Here is a 22,972-nt window from a genome sequence, read left to right on the forward strand (position 1 = left end):
GGAGGGGGAAAAAAAAGTAAAAATGGGTACTAATATTTACGTGCCCTGGAAAGGCTTAAGTGATATAAAAATGTTAAACAGTATTAAAACACCCCAATATTAGGAATACGACATTCCTTACTTGCTCTAATAAAAATAAAAGCATCAAGGTCAGCCCCAGGCTCACATGCATAATTCACACAAATAGCTGTAACTTTATGCATTATTTGGTCCTTGTCTGGTCCCAACTGTGTGAATTCCAAAGAAGCTGCCCAACCACGCAGACCCCTATCTGCCGCAGTATTATACTCCTGTCACATTCGTCATGTTCCTGGAGAAAAGGGGTAATAGAAATAACAACAAACAACAACAGACTCTCTCAGCTAATTTATTGAGATCTGTGAAGAAACAATAATTTAATACAGGCCTGCCGCTATTGTCTGATTTCTTCCTCCACTTTCCTCCTCAGTGTAACCCCCAGCCCAAATGGGGCCTGGGTTAGGGAGGGAGTTAACAATAAAATATACCACCAGACACAAGAAGGAGTTTAAACGTTTTTATTCAATGTGTGTGCTTAGTAACAGACTTACCTGACTCTACCATTAAAAGTGACAGTTGAAAGGAGAGCCATGGGAAAGAAAGACAGTGAAAGCAAAGGAGATTGCAGAAAGACAGAAAGAAAAAGAAAGGGCTGTGTCCCCTGGGGGGGTCACACCCTCGAGCACTCCCCCAGGCCCTTTTGATAGGGTCGAGATGGGCTGCGTCTGCCAGCTGCAGCCTGGCATGAAAGAAAGCCCCAGGCCATGTGTGCGGGCCATCCCCGAGCGAGAGCATGGCCTGGCAGGTAGTGGCCCACCCAGCGGCCAACCCAGGTGGGCCAGAAGAAGAGAAAGTCCCGGGCCGCATGTGCGGTGTGACCCGGAGCATGGCCTGGTTGCTACAGGCCACCGAGGGGCCGGTCCAGGCAGCCTAGAGGTAAAAGTCCCTGGCCGTGTTCATGGTGTAGACCGGTTGAAGAGTACGGCTGTGTGGCCCCCTGGCCAGGTGGGGCAGGCAGTGAAGAAAAGAAGATCCCCGACGGTACCGGCGGGTAGCCAGGGAGACCGGCAGCACTGCCGGGGGGCCAGCAAGCAATCCGCTCTCCCGGGGCCAGACGGGGAGAGCGGAGAAAGAAGAACTTACCCGGAACACTGGCGGCTACGCCAGGGCTCAGCGCGATGTGCTCTGGCTGTGCACTGACTCCTCCCACCAGGTGGGCTGGCCTGAGCAGAGCCCAACAAGGACTTTCCCTGCCTGGGAAACACTGCCATGGAGGAAATCAAATAAAGTGCTTGTTACTCTGCATTTTCACCGCCACAGAGGACATATGGGCTCGTAAGCCCCAGTTTGGACTCAGTAACTCCCAGAGCCCTAGGAGAGGAATTTGCATGTGTGCACCACCACAGTGGAAATTAGGGCTTCAACAGCCCATGGGGACACCAGGGCTTTCAAAGCCCAACCAAGACACAGGGCTGCCAAAACCACCAATATGCCCTGTGACAGCCACCTGCGGCCGAGCAGGGGTTTGATTGCATGTAGGCAGAAGGACAGTGATGGCACCAACAGAAGGTACCGTCATTTAGTGACTTTGTTTTATGACTGATCAATGAGGACTGTGGTTTAGTTAACAAGGACAGACTGCAGCTGCCAAGGTTGTTCAAAGTGTAGGGGTGATATGATATGATATGATAACCTTCTTAAGGTTAATATGCATAGGGGTTTTAGCAATGGGTATCCCTTACTTATATTAATACAGCATCAAACATGGAATGGGAAGATGGATTGGGGCATGGGTTGGCTTGAACGAATCAGCTATGCTTAACTGTTGTATTTTATTTTATATAAAAGCCTGTGAGGGCACTAAAACTGCCCTCTGGTGTACTGAGCCTTATTGACATCTGGAACTCAGTATTGTGGCCCATCTCCTGAATTAACACCTTTTGTTTGCAGGTTGCTTAGCGCCTCACCAGAGCAGCTGGTCTGGCATGGTGTGGTGATGTCAGTAGGTCCATTCCTGGTCCGCAGTATTTATAATACTGAGCATTCCAAAGCCATGAAAAAGAACAGGGGCTACATCAGTACTTTGCATCACCTAGTCAGTCCTTGCGAAAAGCCCCGAATTTGGCAGTATTTCGGAAATAAATCTGCAGAAATACCACCAAACTAAATTACCATTAATGCTACTTGGTCCCGTTGAGTTACTACAGGAATACAAGTGGTGGTAATTACCCATTTTAGGACACCGTGGGGATTTTTGGCAAATTTACCACCGGCTGAATTGACCACTGGGAAATCTACCAATTTCGGGCGTTAAAGTTAATGATCTACCTGCAGCAACTAGCTGGAGGTGAATCTGATACTTTTCTCCAAAATTTGGCCCATTTACCATTCACTAATTCCACTAGCGGAAAATTTGCTAAGCATTATAATTTGGCGGTGTGTGAAAAGTGGCGGTAACAGACTTACCACCACTTTTTTCCTACACTGCCAAACTTGTAAGGAAGCCCAGTAGGCCTTTTTCTCTCCAGTCACTTTCTACTTCAAGAAAAACTTTCAATGGTTGCAGTGTTGAAGAAGCGTTCCTCACTTGCACTGTCTACTTGTGAAAATATTCTTCTACTAATTCATAACGAGTACTAATTGAAATGGTCTCTTGGAATGAATTCTTCTCTTACACTACTGCGCACCTCTAGGAGTTATACTTACATTTAAGTAAAGTTTCATTCAGTTCTCCTTTTCAGCCTTTGAAAGTTGTTATTACATACAGTACATTTACACAATTTTGAGTTTCACTCTTGTGCACACTTATCACTTAATTGCCAGTTCTTGACACTACTGAAGAGCAGATGATTAGACTGAGGAAACAGGCTTAATCCAGACAACACAGGCGCAGACAGTAATTGCTCCGCACAGCCGCCCTATGCGCAACTGGTCTCAATAGAGTTCTGTATCGGATGATGGTTTCAATAGAGTTCTGTTTCGGATGAGGCTCTATCCCACACCAGTGGTGGACTAGGAATCAAAAGAGGACCTGGAAATAATGTTCAAAGTGGCCCCATATTACACATATTCAGTAAGCCCAACCTTTTTCCTATTAGACAATTTTGAAATAAAATAGGTTACCACACAAAAGAGGCCCACCAGAAAATCTCCACAGTCCCCCTGTAAGCCAGTCCACCCCTGCCTCACGGCTCCCTATGACCACAGTACACAGATGCCTCTTTGGTGTGGCTCCAAATTACTGTAAAAAACAAGTCTCACTGTATGTCCCTCTGAGATGCCTGAGATCAGTGGATGCAGGACTCTTGATCTTACCAGATGCAAATTAGTGACAGGAAACGGTAGGTCTTTCCCGGTGCAGGCCGCCATAGGTTGGAATAAGTTACCAATTGCCTTAAGACTTGAGAAAAACCATCTCATTTTTAGGAAAGCCTTAAAAACGTACCTATTCCAATAAATTTCACAGTACCATCCCAGTTTCTTCACCACACAGGTTGGTAAGATCTTTCGAGGTGCCAAATTGGCTAGTTAACATTACAGGTTTTCCGCGACTTGATGCCTGCGGGCTGCCGGCACGTTATAAGCATATAGACATAGACTCAGAGGGCAAGACTGGCTGTAAATTGAATAGCCTCTTCATGCTGCATGCACGTGCTGAAGTTGAGCAGTGCCCATCCGCTGAACACTCAAGTGAAAGCTGAGGAGCCTCTTTCCACGTTGCTCACATGCAGATCATCAATCTTTAAGTACCTCTTTGGTTGAGTCTCAAAGTAGATTTGCGAGCCCTGCTGCAATCGTCCAGGCATATGCCTAGCCTCAACGAGTTTGGCAGAAAATGCGGCCTTGAGAAATACTTCTCATAGATTTAAATTGTTTTAATATTTTGCACTGGACCTTAAATGGGAGGCTGGCACAAGATAACTGATTTAAACTTCAGATTAACACAATGAGCCTCATTACAAATGTGGCCGTGCAGGAAAAAAGTGTCTGTGATTCCGTTACTGCCACTTTTCCTGCATCGGCTGATTATGATTTTTGGTGGGTATAACGCTTTCGAAATTACTGTGTGGTAAATCTACCAATTTTCAGACACAATGGGACAAATTCCCCTCCAACTTGTTGCTTGAGGTAAATCCTCCATTTTACCTCCAAAAATAGCCATATTTACTCTGGGGTAATTCCGGCAACGGTAAATTTGGCCAAAAAAAACAGTGTCCTTTGGTCTCCAAAAATTGGTAATTACCACCACTTGTAATCCCGTGGTAACTCCACTGGACTAAGTGGCAGTTGCAGTAATTCAGTTTGGCAATAATTTGGTGGATGTACTGGCAAATTACCACCAAACATGTAATGACACCCAAGTCTTAGTTCTGGGTTAATAATTCTCCCAGCAGCCTCTCTCAAACTTGTCCTACGATGCGTTGACGAAATGGTGACTTGTTACCTATTCATTAGTCTCTTCAGAGGTTCTGAAGAGACTAATGAATAGGATAAAAGTTAGTTTAGAACCTCAAGCAAGGATCCAAAAGCCTTGGCTATTGCAAGCAAACCCCAGAATTCTGCTGTCGTTCACCTCCATCTTGGAATTGGGAAGGCCTACAACTCGGCTGTTTAAAGTTAGGGAAATCATACTGATATTGAATAAACTTCCCAAATCGTTCAGTCAGACATGTCACAGCGCCTAATGCGTTTTACTACCTTCTATGACCCTTTGGGGAAAAGAGCCTCCCAATCCCATGTAGTGGCTTTGCCAGTCTTGTACACATCCATCCTCCAGGGACCCTGACCGTCGTGTGGTGACACACATATCCAATGCTGGTGCACCCTCTTTTGGCCAAAGAGTTCGGGCAGCGGGCACTTGGGCACTGTGCTTTAGGCGTACTTACCCTTTTGGCGTGTCCTGTTGCCACGGCTACAGGGAGCTGTCAGCGCCGTCCACGTCCTTAAATATATGGTCATCCAGAACAATAATCAATGTGGCGTTTAGGATGACAGGGGACACGCTGCACGCATAGTAAATCGATGCTCCATTATTCTCTTATTCTGTGATGATCTGTGATCACTTATAAGTTGTGTATTTGTGATGATGAGGGATTTCTTCCATACTTTTTTGAAAAGTCAGTACTGAAAGGCTGTGCATAGACACACACCTCAGCCTTTCGATGACTGTCAGGCCTTGGGGGCGGAGCCAGACTGGAGATGCAAATGCGTATTACTCCTCCGATACACAAGAGAGCAAAACATGATTGCAGATTTGTGAATCGTTCCATTGCACTGATTATTTGACCTCGCTTGTTTGTAGCAGAAGTGCTCACATTTCTGACAAATTGTTTGATGTATATTTAGCTGGGAAATATAACAATCCCAATTGTATTTTAATGTCATAAAGAGCTGTTTACATGCATTTGCATAAAAAGTCTGCAAAATAAATGAAAACCTATATTGCACCATTTACATTTCCTCTTGATTTCACTTAGAAATACAACAATGTTTTTCGCTACCCAGAAAAATACATGAAAACTCTTAAATAGATCAATTCAATTTATATGCTTAAAAGACCCAACATTCTTCACAATTAAAATATCATCCATTTTTGTAATAATTGTAATGAATGTTTGAATGCCAGCAACATAAGCAATAGCTTTTAAGTATATTAGGTAGGATTTTTTCCACCAGTGTTGCTGCAAATACATTTTAAGGTTTTTAAAGTATTAAATAAATGCTTTTTAAATGGCAAAATATAAGTAAACAGTTATGTTCATTGCGATATTCACATATTTTTCCTGGTGCTTTTTTCCTAAAAACATGTATCAAATCAGTGGTTTGCATTTCTTTACTGCAAATCAGTGTAGCATGAATGAAAGCCGCTACATTCCATGAAAAACATGCTGATCGCTTAATCTCATTTCAAGGTGGATAGTCAGTGTGCCTACTCGCCGAAAAGAGCGAAGCCGTGCTCCTCCAAAGCGCATCAGAAAACCTGTCAGACTTTCTTCAAAGAAGTTCACTCTCCACTAAGGAACTGCTTTAGAGTTGTAAGTATTTACCCCACACAGAGAATTCCATTCTGATGTATGACTGTCCCTTCCTTTCTACTGAGATCACAACTTGTGTTACACTTCTTTTTGTTGTCAGAAGGTGAATAATTGAATTAATAAGTGATTGTGTGATCAGCAAACTCCCTGGACCCAATTCACACAAATGATTTCCCACTTGGATTTGTGAAGTGTGCATGCAAGTGAAAGTCGTCATGCAATTTGCTATCGACCCAATTATTTTTGTGGGAAGCAGTAGCGGAGGCAGGGTGCGGGGGAGGGAGGGGCGCAGAGAATAGGGCACCCACGGGAGGCTCGGGGGCGCACTGGGCACCAGGGGGAGAAAGGACAAAAGAGGGGCTACCGTTCCGCTGCTAGTTTCACCCCCACAGGCAGAATGTGCATGTTGGGTGTGACAGGGGAGGAGTGGTAGTTGCATCCCATAGTACCTCCCTTACTCTTTTATGGTAGTACTTGCCCAGCAGCACTTTCCACTGCATTGCACATGTCCTGAACATACTACGCACAGGGGTTTAAAGACCACTGCCTATGTTGCCCATCCCAATATAGAAGAGCTCAAGCCAAAAAAAATGTTTTTTTTACATTTACACCGTGGTATAGGGGTGGAAATATACAACTTGAATGTCGAGGATGGGCAATTTAAAGTCTGTCAGTGGCAGCGCTCACCTAGCACTGAGCCTAGTCAGCCCTCCATCTATGTTTATATTGGTGTTCAATGACTATCGAGGTGTTTGGAGCAACCTGAAAATTCTCTTGTATGCAGATGGGCCAAGGCTAAGAGCCCCATTTGCATTCAGCTTGACATCCTTCTTCAGGCTTGTCCCCATTGAGAATCAGGGAACCTCTACGCAGGACATGTTGGACACCGGATGCGACACGCAATGTGTTCATCACCTCCTGCATCACCCAATGAGTTTATTTATTCTAGGGTTTTACAAAGGACCATCTGTGGGCACAGCCACTTCATAGTACCTCCAAAGCCAAGGGAAGTGGAAAGTCTGATCTCCACAAGCTTTGGAAACAATGAGATCATGGAAATGTAAGAGAGGAGAACATGGAAAAGAGCATATTAATAACCATATAAAATGCTGTAAGTGCCTGTATAGGATGGACAAGTCAAAAGTGAGAACAGAAGTAGATAAATGCATGCATAAGATGGAAAGAAAGAGACATGAACGGGTCAACAGATGCGCTGAAACACAGTGGGAAGGAGTCCATTTTAAATGTTTCCCTGAAGAGGAGCTTTTTAAATCTCTAGCTGAGGTGAAAATGATTCTTCACATCTCTAATGGTTCCAAGAAAGTCATCCCAGGGGGATGCTTCTGCCACACCAAGAGTTCTTCTAACTAACTTTTTTTAAAATCTTAAAAACGACCACCAACAGACACCTTGAACCTGCCTATCTCATGAGCCTATGTAGTCCGTATTTTTGACCTTCAGTTGGAGGTAGAATGGCCCCTATTTAGGCCAGGATTCTTCAAACTGCAGCTCTGCATGTGTTTTTGACTAAGACTCCCATGATCCCTCACCACAGACTATGCTGGCTACAGCTACTGTGATTTGTAGTTCAAAACATATGGAGAACCAAAGGTTGCAGACTCCTGCATTAGGCTCTGTGAATGATGCAGTGGATTTTGAAGCTAAAACAAGTTCTGACAAGGAGCCAGTGCAAGTAGAGATGTTCTGGGGGTTGAAGACAACAATTTATCGAGCTGTTTTGTTCTGTATAGTTTCTGGTTGATGGATGATATTTTTAGGGAGGCTCAACAGAAGACATTTAGAAGTGGGGGAACGTGTCTTAAAACAGAGTCTAAAATGGGGTTTCTTTGATTGTTCTCCAACCTCCGGCACAAATGGTAAACACAGGTTCTAAATGCGTTGCTGATGCCGAGAATGCACTAGGGCCCTAAGGGGAGGAGTCCCAGGCATGTCCTGCTGAAAAACAATCTACACATCATAGCTAAATTGGCAGACAAAGGGGGCAAAATAGTTATTATGAATAGAGAAGACTATGTGTGAGAAGCACATCAACAACTAAACAATGCCGCATGTTACAAGAAACTACTAACTAATCCACTCCCAGAGTTAGTTACAAAATGGTAATCAACCAGCCAAAACTCAATGAAGATGAACATAACTTCATGAACATCCAATATCCAATCATGGTGACCATATGTTTTGTTCCCAAAATCCATAAAAAATGTATAAAATTCCCACCGTGCAGCCTAATCATTAATAGGATCGGATCCCTAACGGAGAGAATATCACAATACATTGACATACACCTACAACTATTGGCTTCAAATCTAGCATCATACATCCAAAGACACCAAACATGTCTTTCAACAACTGGATTCTATTTCCTGGCAGACAAACTACAGATTGGTGACACTGGACATAACATCATTATATAGAAGTATACAGCATCAAAAGGGAATGCAAAGCACAGAATACGTTCTCAAATCTCAATCAATATCTTGCCATGAACACAATCAGATTCTGCTATCCATGCTCTAATTTACACTGACCAATAGTATCTTTTGTTTCAATGATCAAATCTATCAGCAACAACAAGGAACTGCCATGAGGGTGAAATACGCAGCACCATAAGAAACTCTCTTCATTGGCAACTATGAGATAGTGCATGCCTGGAAACATTCAGCATTTACAGAAAACACACATTTTGGTTACTGGGGTTGATTCATTGATGACATCGCAATGGTTTTGGACAGTGACAAACCTTCTCTTACAATATGTCAAGTATCTAAAATCACAGTATGGAAAGAATACGTTTCTTGGATGTAGAATTATATGTTAAAAATAATATAATTCAACACTCTATATAAAACCAACAGCAGGAAATAGTTTTCTACACAAACAGCAATCAACCCAAACATGTAATACACAATATTATGTATGGAGAACGTCTCAGAATCAAAAGAAACTCAAATACAGGAATACTTGTTACAAGTCAAGAATACGGTGGACACATTCATACAAAGAGGATATCACAAAATGATTCTGCACAAAGCACTGACAAGAGCAAACCAACAGGACAGACCACATCTACTATGTAACAAAGACACTAATGCAGCAAGTACATGCATCAGTAAAATCAGATTCATTACCAGGTATATCTCCAATGCACATACTACATGTAAAATATTAAGCGAGCATTGGAACATACTATAATTCGATGAATACATCTTGAAACACATAGACGACCAACCATCTGTAACCTACCGGAAGGCGCAAACAATAAAGAATCTGATTAGTCCTAGCTTTCTGAGACCAAGAAAATAACCTTATGACCATGTATCTATGTGGAATCTTCCACCAATAACAGGAAAACACAAACGTGGAAACTGCAAGATTTGCCCACAAATGACAGATGGTAAAGACACCAAAGACCTACTGAATGGTAGCACAAAACAAATACAGCAATTCATCAATTGCAATACCTAATTTGTCATTTATTAAATCCAATGTGTCTGTTAAAGATGAGGATAATGGAACACTTCAGAGCTGTCAGAAACAATGATGCTAAATATCCAATGGCACTTCACTTCCATATAGAACACACTGATGTACCATTAGAATCCATCAAATTTCTGGGATTCCAAAGAGTGGAATTACTACCAAGAGGCAGAAATAGAGAATTGTGACTAGGCCAGAAAAGAAGCAACATGGATTAATATTATGGATGGATACATGTGAATCTGGTCTAATCAGGACAATGAAATGTATAACTATTTATAAAACATGTACTCAATATCTGTTTTTTCCTTGAAACAAGGCAATCTGTTAATAACTGCAATTTTAGTGGATTTGTGTATTAGTACATAGTGAATACATAAATGATGATGTATTGTTATTTTTGAACTAAGTCACTTACATTCTCTTTCAAAGCAATAACAAATAATTGAGCGAAACCAATGAAATCTTGGTTATGGATTAGCCACCACACAATAGCAATTAGATTAAACATAAACATTCACTGGCGTCACTTGTGACCACAACGGCGTAATCAAATCATTGTGGAAATGAACTTGATGATGTCATGCACATCGATGTAAAGATTTCTCACTCAGATCGGCAATCTGAACCCTGCTGAAGCTGGACAACCGAATCCAGCCTTCAATTCAGGAACTTGATCTTATACAAATAACTGCATTCCTATTTTAGAATAAACCACACTAGTAGAGACACCAATGAGACATACATATCTATTTTAGATATCACCCGTAATTTCCCAAATGAAGAAGAATAACAAAAACACTTAACCAACATAGCGACCTAAATGGTGATTAATTAACCAACACTTTAATTATTGGCTGATGCTAATATAAAATTTGAGATCTGTTTATACAATGTGAGTTCACTTTACATTATTAACCCTTGTTTACATGTTTTTTTCCTTTTGTTTTTGTTGTAGATCCAATCACATTAATAAAACCATTACAACAGCATATTATGATATCTTCTGATGATCCACAAGAGTCATTGTGGTGAAATACGTGTTGAGGTAGCATAAAACTATTTTTGCGGAACAAAGGAAGTAAACTTGGAGAGGTTCAACATCTATTTGGAACTTAGAAAGTAATAAAAGTGATCTTGGATCAAATTGCAAGTGTGGATTCGAACACATTAAGAATTGCAAGTGTGAAGTTGAACACATTTAAATTGAAATATTGAACAATGTGGACTCTATGCAGGGTGTTTCTTCCTTTGAAGTGAGATAATCTTTGATCTAATTTTAAGTGTGAAGTTGAACACTACAGAACTTTATGAGTTGGAAAAACCATTTGGCTTCTATTGAAAATACACATTCTATGAATTTGGATCGGATTGCAAGTGAGACCTAAATACAAATATTAACTGAAACACCCTTCAGGATTTCTATTATTTTGAAACCCTCAAATTGAATATTTGCTGTGTATTGAACATAACTGGGCACAGCAGCATTAACATTTAATATTGATATTGGGCCGACACAATATTTGGGGCTTTTTTGTAGCAACAGCACACCCAAATACAGGTCTTTAGTAAGGCTGTTACAAATTTGCATCAACAAACAATGGTCACACATTGTCAATTACTCGAAGAGTGAATCCCCCGAGAGGACGTTATAGTTCCCATGCTATAAAATGAATGAAATGCAATTCCATAAGATAACAAATAGATGAACATATGTTCAAGTGTACAATCATTGAATGCATAATCGACTGACACTGGGTATACTGGGGAGAGAAGAACAGAAGGACAAGCAATTAAATATCAGATGCAATACATTTCTCTAGTACAATTATAAGATTAAGAATTGACTATGGGAGCTTGACCTCAGGGAGATTTTCATGCAAATTGCAAATTTGTATCATCTTTGATAAAGACCTGTATTAAGTCCGAAACATGTGTTGGCTGTCCACAATTATACAATATATTTTTCACAGAGGTTTACCTGCATAGATTTTATATTTTTATTATTTGCTTGTCACGATACATTAAATCATAATCCTTTTTTTTTAAAAAAAGGCTGTTCCACAAGCATGGTTTTCATGGGTAATTTGTATGTTGATGTTTGCACTACTGCTAGACGGTCTGATAATTTCATACAAAACAACCAGTAGCAGCCAGGAGGAACCCAAATAAAATGCAGCAGACCTGTAACATTAAATCTGGCACAGTTAGTCTCAAATTCTAGAAGGAACAGATTGGTCATGTGCCAACATTTTCCAAACCAGATGACCCACATTTATTTGGGACTGTCTAGTAGTCAGTCTATGTTCTGTGCAGGTAGTGTTGGGAAAAAGTGGAGGGAGGATGTGGTAGGTGGCAATCCCAATCAGCGAAGGAGATTTTATCATTACTTCTCAAAAGATCATTCAAATATACAGATTTGTTGCTATATTAAGAAAAATAGAGGGTCTGATTTGTTAAGTTTTTTCAGATACAAGTTAGTTTGTAGCCATAAATTTCAGTAGCGCAAATGGCATTTGATTCACAAAACAGGCCATTGGCAACTGGGCACAGTGAATATGCCTGTGTGCAAATTGGACTGCAACTGTGCAATTTGCTCATATGCAAGAAATGCGATTTTATAAGCAAATGGGAGAAGCCCTGCCTTTAACACAGTCGAATCTGCTTTTGGGAATTGTTTACTTTGGGTAAAGAGAGAGAGAGAAAAGCAGTCTCAGACGAGTTAACAGAGTAAGCTCTGTGTGGGAAGTGTACTCCCCACAAATCCTCCCTGTCACATATCTAGAAACGTCAGGCGCTTCAGCGCCAGTGCTTCTGGGAAAAGCCGGTCTTCGCCGGTCATCGACGTGCATTAGCACCCTGGCAGCACTCTTGTTCGCCAAACAGGTAACCCCTTTATTATTGTAATGCCACCAGACTCTCTATTTTCCAAGGAATCAGGGGTTACCCCTCCGGATGCTCAATCACCCTGGCAGCGCAGCGAGCGGCCCCGCTGGCTTACATCAATAGGCTTAAGAACACAAAACTAGATGTACCATCTGCCCTACATCTAGCAGCAACTGGCTTTGCTGAGGAGACAATCTCCCTGGAACTGAAAGATGTGCCAGGTGTTCCTCAAACTCCTCTAACAACCATCCCACCCTGCCCTCCTGACCCAAATACGTACTCCAGGGTTAAGTGGCCCAGTACCGATACACACTCCCAGCTCCGAAAGAAAAGAAGTACTGTCCGCATCCACTACTGACTTCCACTATGTAAAACCGACCCAAAGTCCACCTAAACCAAAAGACTTTCCATTGCCTACGTTTAAGGCCTTGGAGTCTCCAGGACAAACACTGAAATAAGCTCTCCTCAACACCAGATTGTAAGTGTAAATTGTAATTGGTTATTTATCACGCGCTTAATACCCAGAGGTTTCTAAGAGCAGACCCAGGGATAGAACATGTGTTGCTGCACGTCATCTTGCTTCCAAGGCGAGCGTGTTGCCACTGAGCTATCCTCCCGAGATCGTTAAATAAGCACACTGAGGACATTCACAATCTTATCAAAACGAATGATTTGGACATACTTTTTCTTACAGAAACTTGGGTCTCAGACACAAGCGCTCCTAAGATTGACCTCGCTGTTCCCAAAGTTTATTCGATCCTTTGCAGGAATAGAGAGCCAGAACATGGCGGGGTTGTAGCAATTATTGATAGTAACACATTTGATCTTTTTTCCTCTCCTTGTTCATGTCAGGGTTGTGAGATTGTTCTTGCATAAATGATCCTCTCTAATCACTTCTGCCTTAATTTTTAACTTATTTACCGACCACCTAATAATGATTTCAATGATTAAATAATTAAAATCTTGAATAATCTTGACAGGCCAAACCATCTGACTCTTCTTCTAGGAGATTTCAACCACTGGCGGGGTACAAATCTGGACCACAAAGCTTTGGTTCTAGAAGCTGCCTTGAATAACATAGATTGCCATGTTCAAAATGAAGCCCCATGACAGGGAACAGCAACATCCTGGATTGGATTGTGACCTAGAACCTTGACGTAATCATCAAACTGACCAAGCCCTGCATATCATCATATCACTTTATAATTGACTTTCACATGTACTTAACTAAAACCCCTATGAAACCCAAAAATCTGACCAAGACTGCTTGAAGTCGTAATTTCAAAAAGGTATAATTACAGGACTATCAGGTATGTCTTGATTCCATCATGACAAATACCTCCTCCAGTGCCTCTGCTTGTGAATTGGTGGCTGTATTGAATGAAAATGTTCAGACCATGCTGGACAAATCTACCCCCAATGAAATCAAAGTTGGTAAGAGAAAACCCGGGTCATCAAAAATGGTTTACTCCACAACTCACAATATTAAAAAAGCAAAAACAAAACCTGGAATCCCAATGGTTGAAGCACCCCACAGTGGAAAACAAGACTGCCTGGAAGAAGGCTGATAAAACCTATAGACTCCTAATTGAAGATACTAAAAAATACTTTTTTAACTCCCAGATCGATCACTCAGACAACCATACGGGTAAACTCTTTGAGATTCTTAAGGCACTGGAAAAACCTAAAGCGGCCCAAGTCTCATTTCAACCTACCAATCACGACTGCCTGAGTGTTCAGGAGGCTTTTGAAGCTAAAGTGAATGCTGCCAGATTTAAAATAAAAAACATGCGATCTCAGATAAACAAATATGGAAGACCCCCTTCAGGAGGCCAGTAAGCATGCAAAGTTCAGGCTATCCCCTATTACTATCATGGAAATGATAAAAATGTTTTCATCCATGTGCCCTACCACAGTGCCGAAAATCTTCTTCCACCCAAGAAGATCATTTGCCCCCTTCTTAACTAGGTTTATAAACTCGTCTTTTTGGAATAATCAGGTTCTGACTTCCAGAAAAACTGTGACAGTTACCCCACTTTTGAGGAAGCCCAACCTTGACCCTAAAGAACCCAACAATCTCAGGCCAATTACTTACTAACTGTACTTTTCTCCTGAAAATCCTAGATAAGCTTGCTAACTCACAATTCCAAAATTTCATTGAATCTCATCCAATCCTACATGACAGACAATCAGGTTTCTGGCCTTCTTTTAGTACTGAGACTGTTCTGGTGGATTGGCAGACATATTTGCTGCGAATTATAAATGAGGGAAGTTCAGGCCTGCTGATTTTGCTCGACTTGATGGCAGCGTTCGACTTGGTGGATCACAATCTCCTCCTGAGCACCCTCCATGACTTGGGCCAATGTACTGATGAAGCCATTGGATGGTTCAGTTCTTTCCTTACGGACAGAGATTCAAGGGCAACATGTGCCAGGCTTGTTCCCCCTTAGGTTCCGTGAACATGTGGAGTCAATCAGGGAGTCTGTCTTTCACCCCTTCTTTTTAATCTATAAATCAGATCTCTCTGGAACGCCAGGGTGGGGTGTTTACCAACTATGCCAATGACACCCAGGTGGTCTTTAAGTTAAGATCTGGACAGCCTGTCTAGAGTGTATAACCATATAGAATCTTGGATGACCACAAATTGGCTCTGTCTAAATGGAAACAAGACGGAGATTCTGCTGGTGGGCTCTCAGTAGGCCCTCTCCAAACTGAGACCCTGCTATGAAGCTTTTGACCTAGGCAAAAAATCCATCAAGGTTCAGAAACAGGTCAAAACCCTTGGTGTACAGATTGAATCTTCCCTTACTGCTGACGCCCACGTCAGCCAGCTGTCTCGCACTTGTAACTACCACGTACGATTACTTAGGACTCTGCGCCCTTTTAACTTCAAAAAGAAATGTGCCATTTTTATTCGAGCCATGATACTGTCCAGATTGGACTAGTGTAACTCCCTGTTGATCGGAGCATCTTCGAGCAACCTGAGGAAATGTCAAACACTACAGAATGATGTGGTTCGCATTACAAGAAAGATCTCAAGAAGATGCAGCATCACGGAACACAGAAGGGCCATGCACTGGCTTCCAGTGAATGAGCGTATCATCTTTAAGAGCCTTACCATTGCTCACCAATGTATCTTTGGAACGGCCCCTAAGTATTTAAAAGCCTGGGTGTCTTCGTACACCCCACGCAGAACCCTGTGCTCTACAACCCAATATATTGCTTGTCTGTCCAAGTTTCAAGCCCTCGATAGGCAGAGGTAGATCATTCCCGGTTAGAGTGACAAGATCCTGGAACGCATTGTCTCCTGCCCTTTGACTTGAAGAAAATCTGGGGCTGTCCAGGAAACTCCTGAAAACCTTGCTATTTAAGAAGCTCCTATCTGCACCTTTTTCTTTGAATCAGCTACCTTGCTTGTCCTGTCTTTAATGATCATTCCCTGCATTTTATTGTGTGCCCCGATGCTCATGGGCTACCGGCACGGTATAAATAAATAAAAAACACTGACTGTGTGACTGGCAATGGCTAAGAAATACTATTCAGGGATGCACTTACAAAGAAAAGCTTGCTAATTTAGCAATTTGTCCCTGTTTGAACAAGGACTATAGGCAAATCAGCAGGAACAAATGAATCTAATTTTTTGTTTGTATTTGTGTGCACAAAGTGTGGTGGATGAAAGTTGCGCAAATTGCCTGCTATCACAAGCAAAAATTACATGTAAGTTATTTATGGACTGACCCCAGAAAGATTTGTTTAGTGTATTTCCTATTTGTATAATATTAAAAAATGTGAACTATTTTCCATTTTCAGGTGGACCCATCACCATTTTATACTATTTGTTTTCAAGACACGTGTGAATCAAAGGAGTTGAAAACGGTGTGCAATCTGGTGGCAGCATACGTCCACCTCTGCAACAGAAACGTTGTTCCCATTGAAATGCCTTCACAATGTGGTGAGTTTTTTGACATGTGATAAAGTTTTGTTTTACTGTAATGGGATGATTATATGGCATTTCATGTGTATGAAGCAAGGTAGTGGGGGATTATGAAGTATGCTAGATTTACCATGCGCATCATACACCTATCTAGTGCTCTTTCTCTCTCTCTGTCTCTCCCTCTCTCTTTCTCCCTCTCTCTCCCTCTCTCTCCCTCTCTCTCCTTCTCTCTCTCTCCTTCTCTCTCTCTCCTTCTCGCTCTTTCTCTCTCTCTCTTTCTGATGCCCTCTCTGAACTCTCTTTCAAATATATCCAGTGATTTTAGAAAAACACTGTTGGAAAATACCGTAAAAAAAGGCTAGAGTCAGTTGTCTGGTGGTTGGGGCAACATTTAAGTGATGGGAACAAAGTGGAGACAGATAGATTTCTCGAAGGCACTGACATCCTTGCTTTCCTAGGTGCCTTTCAGTCTGGCGTCTTCCATGCTAAAGTATGAAGAAAAACCTGATTTGCTATTGAAGTTCCAAACTAACACAAAACAGCAGTTCAATACATATTGCCCCTTAGTCTCATTGTTTCATTAGCACCCTGGGTATATAGAGTGTCTGGCCAAACAGGTTGCCAGGAACATAGGCACATTCATTAGTGACCACTCACGTTCTCTTGGTCACCTGTGTCTCTCTCCTGGCTGTCTCCCATTTTTGTTTTTGCTTTGACCGGTGCCCCTTCATCCATTCCCCCTTGGCCAACTCCCCACTGATGTTCCACATACCTCTGGCGCCCACTGGAGTAACAACCTGCCTTTTCTCTAACCTCACTTAACGACCCCCCCCCCTTTGACTGTTCCCCGTGTGGGGGCTATCGGGTTTGACGATTTTTAAGGGAAATTGGACATGTGGGATATTTGCAGCTGCAATCTCCCTTAAAAACATTTGTCAGCCCTCGTGAGGGCACCACAAAGTTAGATAATGGGATCCCCCCTTCACCTCACCACATAAACTCTGTCTGCACTTACTTTGTCTACATTCACTTCCAAAATTACTTTTTCATGCATTTAGTTATGTATGCCTTTTGTTTGTCTGCACCTTCACATTGTGAAAGTGTCAATGGATGTGGTTAATGTTAGCTTAAGGTTAGTGTTGTGGTCAGAGGATAGCAGGGGAAGAAAATGGGGTAGAAAATAACAGGGGCACACAGGGGTCTCCCCTGTAATTAGAAAGTGAATGCTCGGAGAAGTGAAAGACAGGAGAAGTAAAGGTCTGAGGAAGTAAAAGTGACAAAGTGAAGGTATGGCGAGGTGATTGCAGACAAATAAATACATACTTCTAATGGATTCTTTCCTCCCATGAATTCCTCATCTATGATATTTCTATCCCAGCGCAGTCATGATGTCGGGGCCAATATAGATTGAGGCACTGCACCCCATGACATCAGTTCCTTTTTGCATACACTCTGTTTTCTAATTGGGAACATGCTCATTGAGCTTACTTTAACTATGCCATGCCTACTCCATCTAGGGCCTCTGGCTTCAAGCCGTGTGTGGACTGCAGCCTGCAGATGTCAGTATTGGATCCGCACCAGATTTAATTATATTGCTTGGGCAAGCAGCAAGACACCCAGGATTGCAGGTCGTTCCAGTACATGACTTGGAAAGCCCTTCGGGAGCAGGCAGCAAAAGTCTTCACATTTGTCCACAAGGTGAAGTGTGAGGCTCTGCAGTCTCAACCGCATGGATCAGCAACTCTGTGCAAAGGAAAGGTGAAGTAGCAGCATCAGAAGACATTCTGCTCCCCAAGTGAGTCCTTACACTGGCACTCCTTTTGCTGATAGCTCGGACCTCGGCGCCGGTGGAAGAGGGAGAGACCGCCGTCAGCTTTGGAAGCAGTCCTGAAAGGTCCCACCTGCTGTTCGGGCATGGACCAGAAAGGTACCGAGGTCCCTCAGTGCTGACAGGCCTCGCCTTTGGGAGTCAAGACCTTTGGCACTTGCTCCAGCATAGTCATCAGTGCCGATCAGCATTGAGGACACTGCGGCTCTGCAGAACGGGTGACTCTGTGCACAGGAAAGCAGAAGAAGCAGCATCGGAAGACGTCCTGCTCCCCAAGTGCATCCTCACACCGGCACCCTTTTTGCTCTTTCGAAGATGAAGAGCCATCGCTCCAGAGATAGCCCAAAGCAGCTTGTGCAGGTACCTTGTCCCACCCAATCCTCCACGCCGGAGTAATGAGAAACGGTCAGCCTGAAGATGTTGGACATCTTCGCCAAGGCATTGATGGGCCGGGACTCGGCACCGGTGGCCCAGGGAGAGGCACCGTCGGCTTTAGATGCAGTTCTGACAGGTGCCACCAACTGAGGACAACTCCTAGACATGCCTAACGGCTCAGGCCTGGACCAGAAAGGGACTGAGGTCCCTAAGCACCGACAAGCCCCGCCTTTGGGAGCCAAAGTCTTTGGCGCTGGCTACAGCATAGTAGTCAGTGCTGATCAGCATTGCGGACACTGGGGCGCTGCAGGAATATGCCCCACTCCCTATGGACACCTTCATGTCAAAGATGCACAACATGTGTGATGAGGAGGGTGACCAGGTTCCCTTTGGGCTAGAACCTCTGGGCTCTAGGAGGTGTGGTATATCCTGGACTAGTTCTACGGAGATGGTGAGTATGTACTGGGACTGGCTTGGAACCTGCAGGGTGCCAGTGGCCTCTACACCTCCCCAGAGATGCACATCTTGCCAGTTCTCCTCTCTCCCACCAGGAAAGCTTCAAGCCGCGTTCCAGTGATTGATGGCTAGGGTGGCCAGTACTCTAAGGCTGCCAGCCCCATCCATGTCAAAGGTTCAGGACAAACTGTGTGAAATGCTGCCCTTCAATTTGGCAGTGGACACCCCATCCTGGAGGAATGGGAGAAGCCTGCCCTTGTTCCGGCAGCATACAGAAAACTGTGGCAAAGTAGGTCAATCCCACCCCTTCTGAGCCAGCTGTTTTCTCCTCCCATGCTTCACCTGAGAGTTTGGTGGTTCAGGCTGCTACGGGTGGCCTGAAGACTTCTATCTTCCCGTCCCTTCCATCAGACAGGGAAAGTAAGAAGGGTTTTGCGCCAGGCAGTCTTGCATTGCATACCTTGAATGCCCCTTGCAGAATGTGAAATTCTCCTTTGGCCAGCTGTGGCTAATGCGGCCAAATATGTCCCGTAAGGAGAAAGGAGGGATAGTTTTCTGTCCATGGTCACTGATGGCAAGGAGGTGGCATGCCAAATGTTGCAATCAGGACTGGACACTGTGGACTGTGTAAACAGATCCTTGGCCATGAGCACTGTGGTAAGATATCACCCTTGGTTAAGGACATCAGAGTTTGAGGCCAATGTCCAGGCCAACCTACTGGATGTGCCCTTCAAGGGCCAAAAGCCCTTTGAACCTAAGGATGATGACGCCCTCAAGAAGGTCCAATTGTCTTTAGGGCTTGCCAAAGCCCTCTGCACAGCCAGAGTCTCGAAGCAGGGTGTTTTTCCCTCTAATGTCTACGCCCCAAGAGACCATGGTCAGTCTGCTCCAGAAATAATGGAGGAAAGACGCTTCCAGCAAATTCGACACAGAGGCCATCCCTTTTGGATCCAGACCTTGGGGGAGGATTTGCAAGGGAGGATCACCTGAGTGGAGGACTCTTGGGGAGCAGGGAGAGGAGGTCATTAGGTTAGACATGATATCCCTCATTTCCCTTTCACAACAAACCCTCCATCCCTGAAGCCTGTACAGGCTTTTGTCAGCCCTTTCTTTGAGTTTCCCCTCAACCATTCCCCAAAAACCCCAGTATGCTATTGGGACAAAGAAGGGGACAACAAGACCAGCAGATCCTTTTTTTAATTAATGTGAACAACTAACAACCTCAGTCAGGTACTGGGACGAAGAGGACAACAAGAGAAAAGCATGACTACTGCTTAATGGTAAGCATTCTAGTCCTTTTTGAAATTACAATGGGAAAGCTAGAAGCCATAAGAAATGGAGTCATCTGTGGGAGAACACCCCTGAACTGATGGGTGCAGGTGGACCTCTCCGGTGCTCAAGACCCGTGGGAAAGTGCATAGCGTATGCAGCGGGAAGCAAAGGTACAGGATGCTGGACACTGTTATCACGCTGTAAGAAGGAGGTGGGCGACGGAAATGGTCATGTGAGTCCTGTGTCGAAGAAGCACTGCTGGTTGTGCGTGAGCCACAGAAGACCGCTGGGAGAAGATGCGAGGAGCAGCACATGGAGAGAGAGATCCATGGCAGCGAAGGACCTTGCAAGGAGGCGTAAGCCCGACCGGTGAGTGCAACCAGAAGGGGGGAACACCGGACTGGCAGGCTGTCATAGAAATAAAGCTACTGACATTGATATACATGGAAAACCACCTGCATTTCTATATGAAGTTAAAGCAATTATAATACATTTTGAATACCGAATGAACTGAAAGCAAGTTAAAGCAGATGTAAGGCAATTTTGAATACTGAACGAAATGAAGGCAAGTTGGGAACTCTCTGGCATCTTGAAAGATTTGTAAAATTGTGAATCTTACTGAAAGGAAGTTTTTAAACTGTATTGAAACGATGAACTACGTTAACTGAAAATGTGTGCTAGCGAAGCCCAGAGAGCACAAATAGCTGAATGCATGATATGAAAAATCCAGCATTGGCCAAAGTCAAGAAAGTGCAAAGAACTGTATGTTATAAGGAAAAGGGCATTGGCAAGAGTCAAGGCAACACAAGAAAGTGTAACAAGTACGGGGTGGTCAGCCAAGCACAATACAGTATCAGGAGAAAGTGACAAATATGACTGAAACAATCCTCACTGCTGAGGAGAAGCAGTGGACTGGTGTTAATGGAAAAGCAGTCAAGGAGGGATACTGGTTGAATTACCTGTAATGGGTGGACCGTGTGGCCCAACCACTGTGCCTAGACCGGGTCCCCCTGAATGGAAAAACACACTAAAACACCTATAAAGAAGCTTGTGTTGTGCAAATACCATTTTGTTTGGTGATTTTGAAGTCATGTTGTTTTGAAAGATGGAAGATTTGAACTCATGGGGAAGGAAACCTGTGTGTTGTTTTGTTTGAAAGCTGGAAGATTGGAACTCTTGGGGAAGGGGACCCCTGTGCTTGATTAACTAGTTTGAACATGGGAAAGGGGAGCTGATTAAAAGCCGAAGAGCTAGAAGAAGCTCTGAACTTTGTTTTGAACACTATTATTTTGATGCTGACATTGTATGCAGATAGTTGTGAGGGCAAGTGTAGGTTTTTGGACACAGTCAGATGTTTTAATTTGGAATTTCTGATGCAGACTATCCTCAATCTTCTTTAGGTAGGGAAATCCCACCTTAGCATAGGGAAAGGTAGGCTTTTTCCACCCTGCCTTTTTGAGTTAATAAAACTTTGTTATAAGATCTTGAACCTGTTGTCTGTGTCTGACTCATGAAGCCTTCACAGTGCCCAGAGAGGTGGCGCCGTCACCGTCACCATCACCATCACTGCTGCAACCCAAGGCACAAAACCTCAGTGACGTGCTCTGCCACTCAACGGGGGTGAGAGGGCATGGGGGGATTTCCCTGTTCAGCACGGAATGGCAAGGACCACGTCTGACCCTTGGGCCTTACAGGTCATCCAACAGGTTTATTTCCTCCCATTGCTCAAGTGCCCTCCAGACCACAGCCTTCAGGCCACCCCCTTACCTCCAGACCCCATCCTCCTGGAGGAGGTCCTTTAGCTTCTGCCTAAGATCGCGATCAAACTAGTACCATGCTCAGAACGAGGAAGGAGGTGGTACTCAACCTTTCTGGTAGCGAAGAAGGATGGAGGCTTGTGTCCCATTCTGGATCTGTGGCTTCTAAACATGTTCCTTCTCAAGGACAAGTTCAAGATGATTACACTGGCTCAGATCCTACAAGCCCTCGATCTGGAGGACTGCTTGGTAACACTGGGCCTCGAGGATGACACAATTCTGCAAATGAGTCCCCAAGTTTTTTTTCCTTCATTCTCAAACATGTACATTTTTGAAAGTGTCTACATTTCAACATATCTCTGTTGTTACCCATTAAAGCACAGCACACAACTGAGTTATTAGTTTGTACTGAGCGTTCTTGTGTACATTTCGGTTGATAAATTTCTACTGGTGAATGCAACATTTGACACATTCGACTATTTGTTACCATTTGAGAAAACACAAGATAGTATGCTGACATCTTTAGAGACAAATTAAAACAGTTAATCAAACAATAAACATATCCCAAGCAGCAACTTGAATTACCATGATAGCAGTTGCGTGGATATCCCAAAAAACAAATGCCAACATATGAACCTAGTCAAAACTATCTGCCACAGGTCAACAGGAATTTGCACCCAAATTGTCAAAATGTTAGAAACCCCAACCTCACATACCCCAATCATGCCATAGTTTATAATATATGGAAGAACAATGAACAGGTTGCAGTCCATATAAAAAATAATACATTTAGCAATGGACAAAATGAAATAATTGATTGTAAGTAAGATACAATAGTGGACTAATGCATCTACTTTAAAGAGATTTGTCTACACCGCAGGTAACATTTTCATATGCCAATGTTACCAAAATA

At 43.3% G+C, this 22,972-nt stretch overlaps 1 protein-coding gene across 2 annotated transcripts in view; it reads left to right on the top strand.

Annotated features, from left to right (window-relative positions):
- The window catches only part of LOC138569646 (uncharacterized), a 1,436,407-nt gene that overhangs the window by 1,411,775 nt on the left and 1,660 nt on the right, over window positions 1-22,972 (top strand). For both annotated transcript variants that reach the window (XM_069647797.1, XM_069647798.1), the window contains exons 72-73: window positions 5,931-6,053; window positions 16,248-16,389. In XM_069647797.1, coding sequence (XP_069503898.1) covers window positions 5,931-6,053; window positions 16,248-16,389 — 265 coding nt within the window. The remainder of the gene's footprint in view (window positions 1-5,930; window positions 6,054-16,247; window positions 16,390-22,972) is intronic.

This window comes from Ambystoma mexicanum, chromosome 2q (assembly GCF_040938575.1).
Source record: "Ambystoma mexicanum isolate Mex_15411 chromosome 2q, UKY_AmexF1_1, whole genome shotgun sequence".
Taxonomy (NCBI): domain Eukaryota; kingdom Metazoa; phylum Chordata; class Amphibia; order Caudata; family Ambystomatidae; genus Ambystoma; species Ambystoma mexicanum.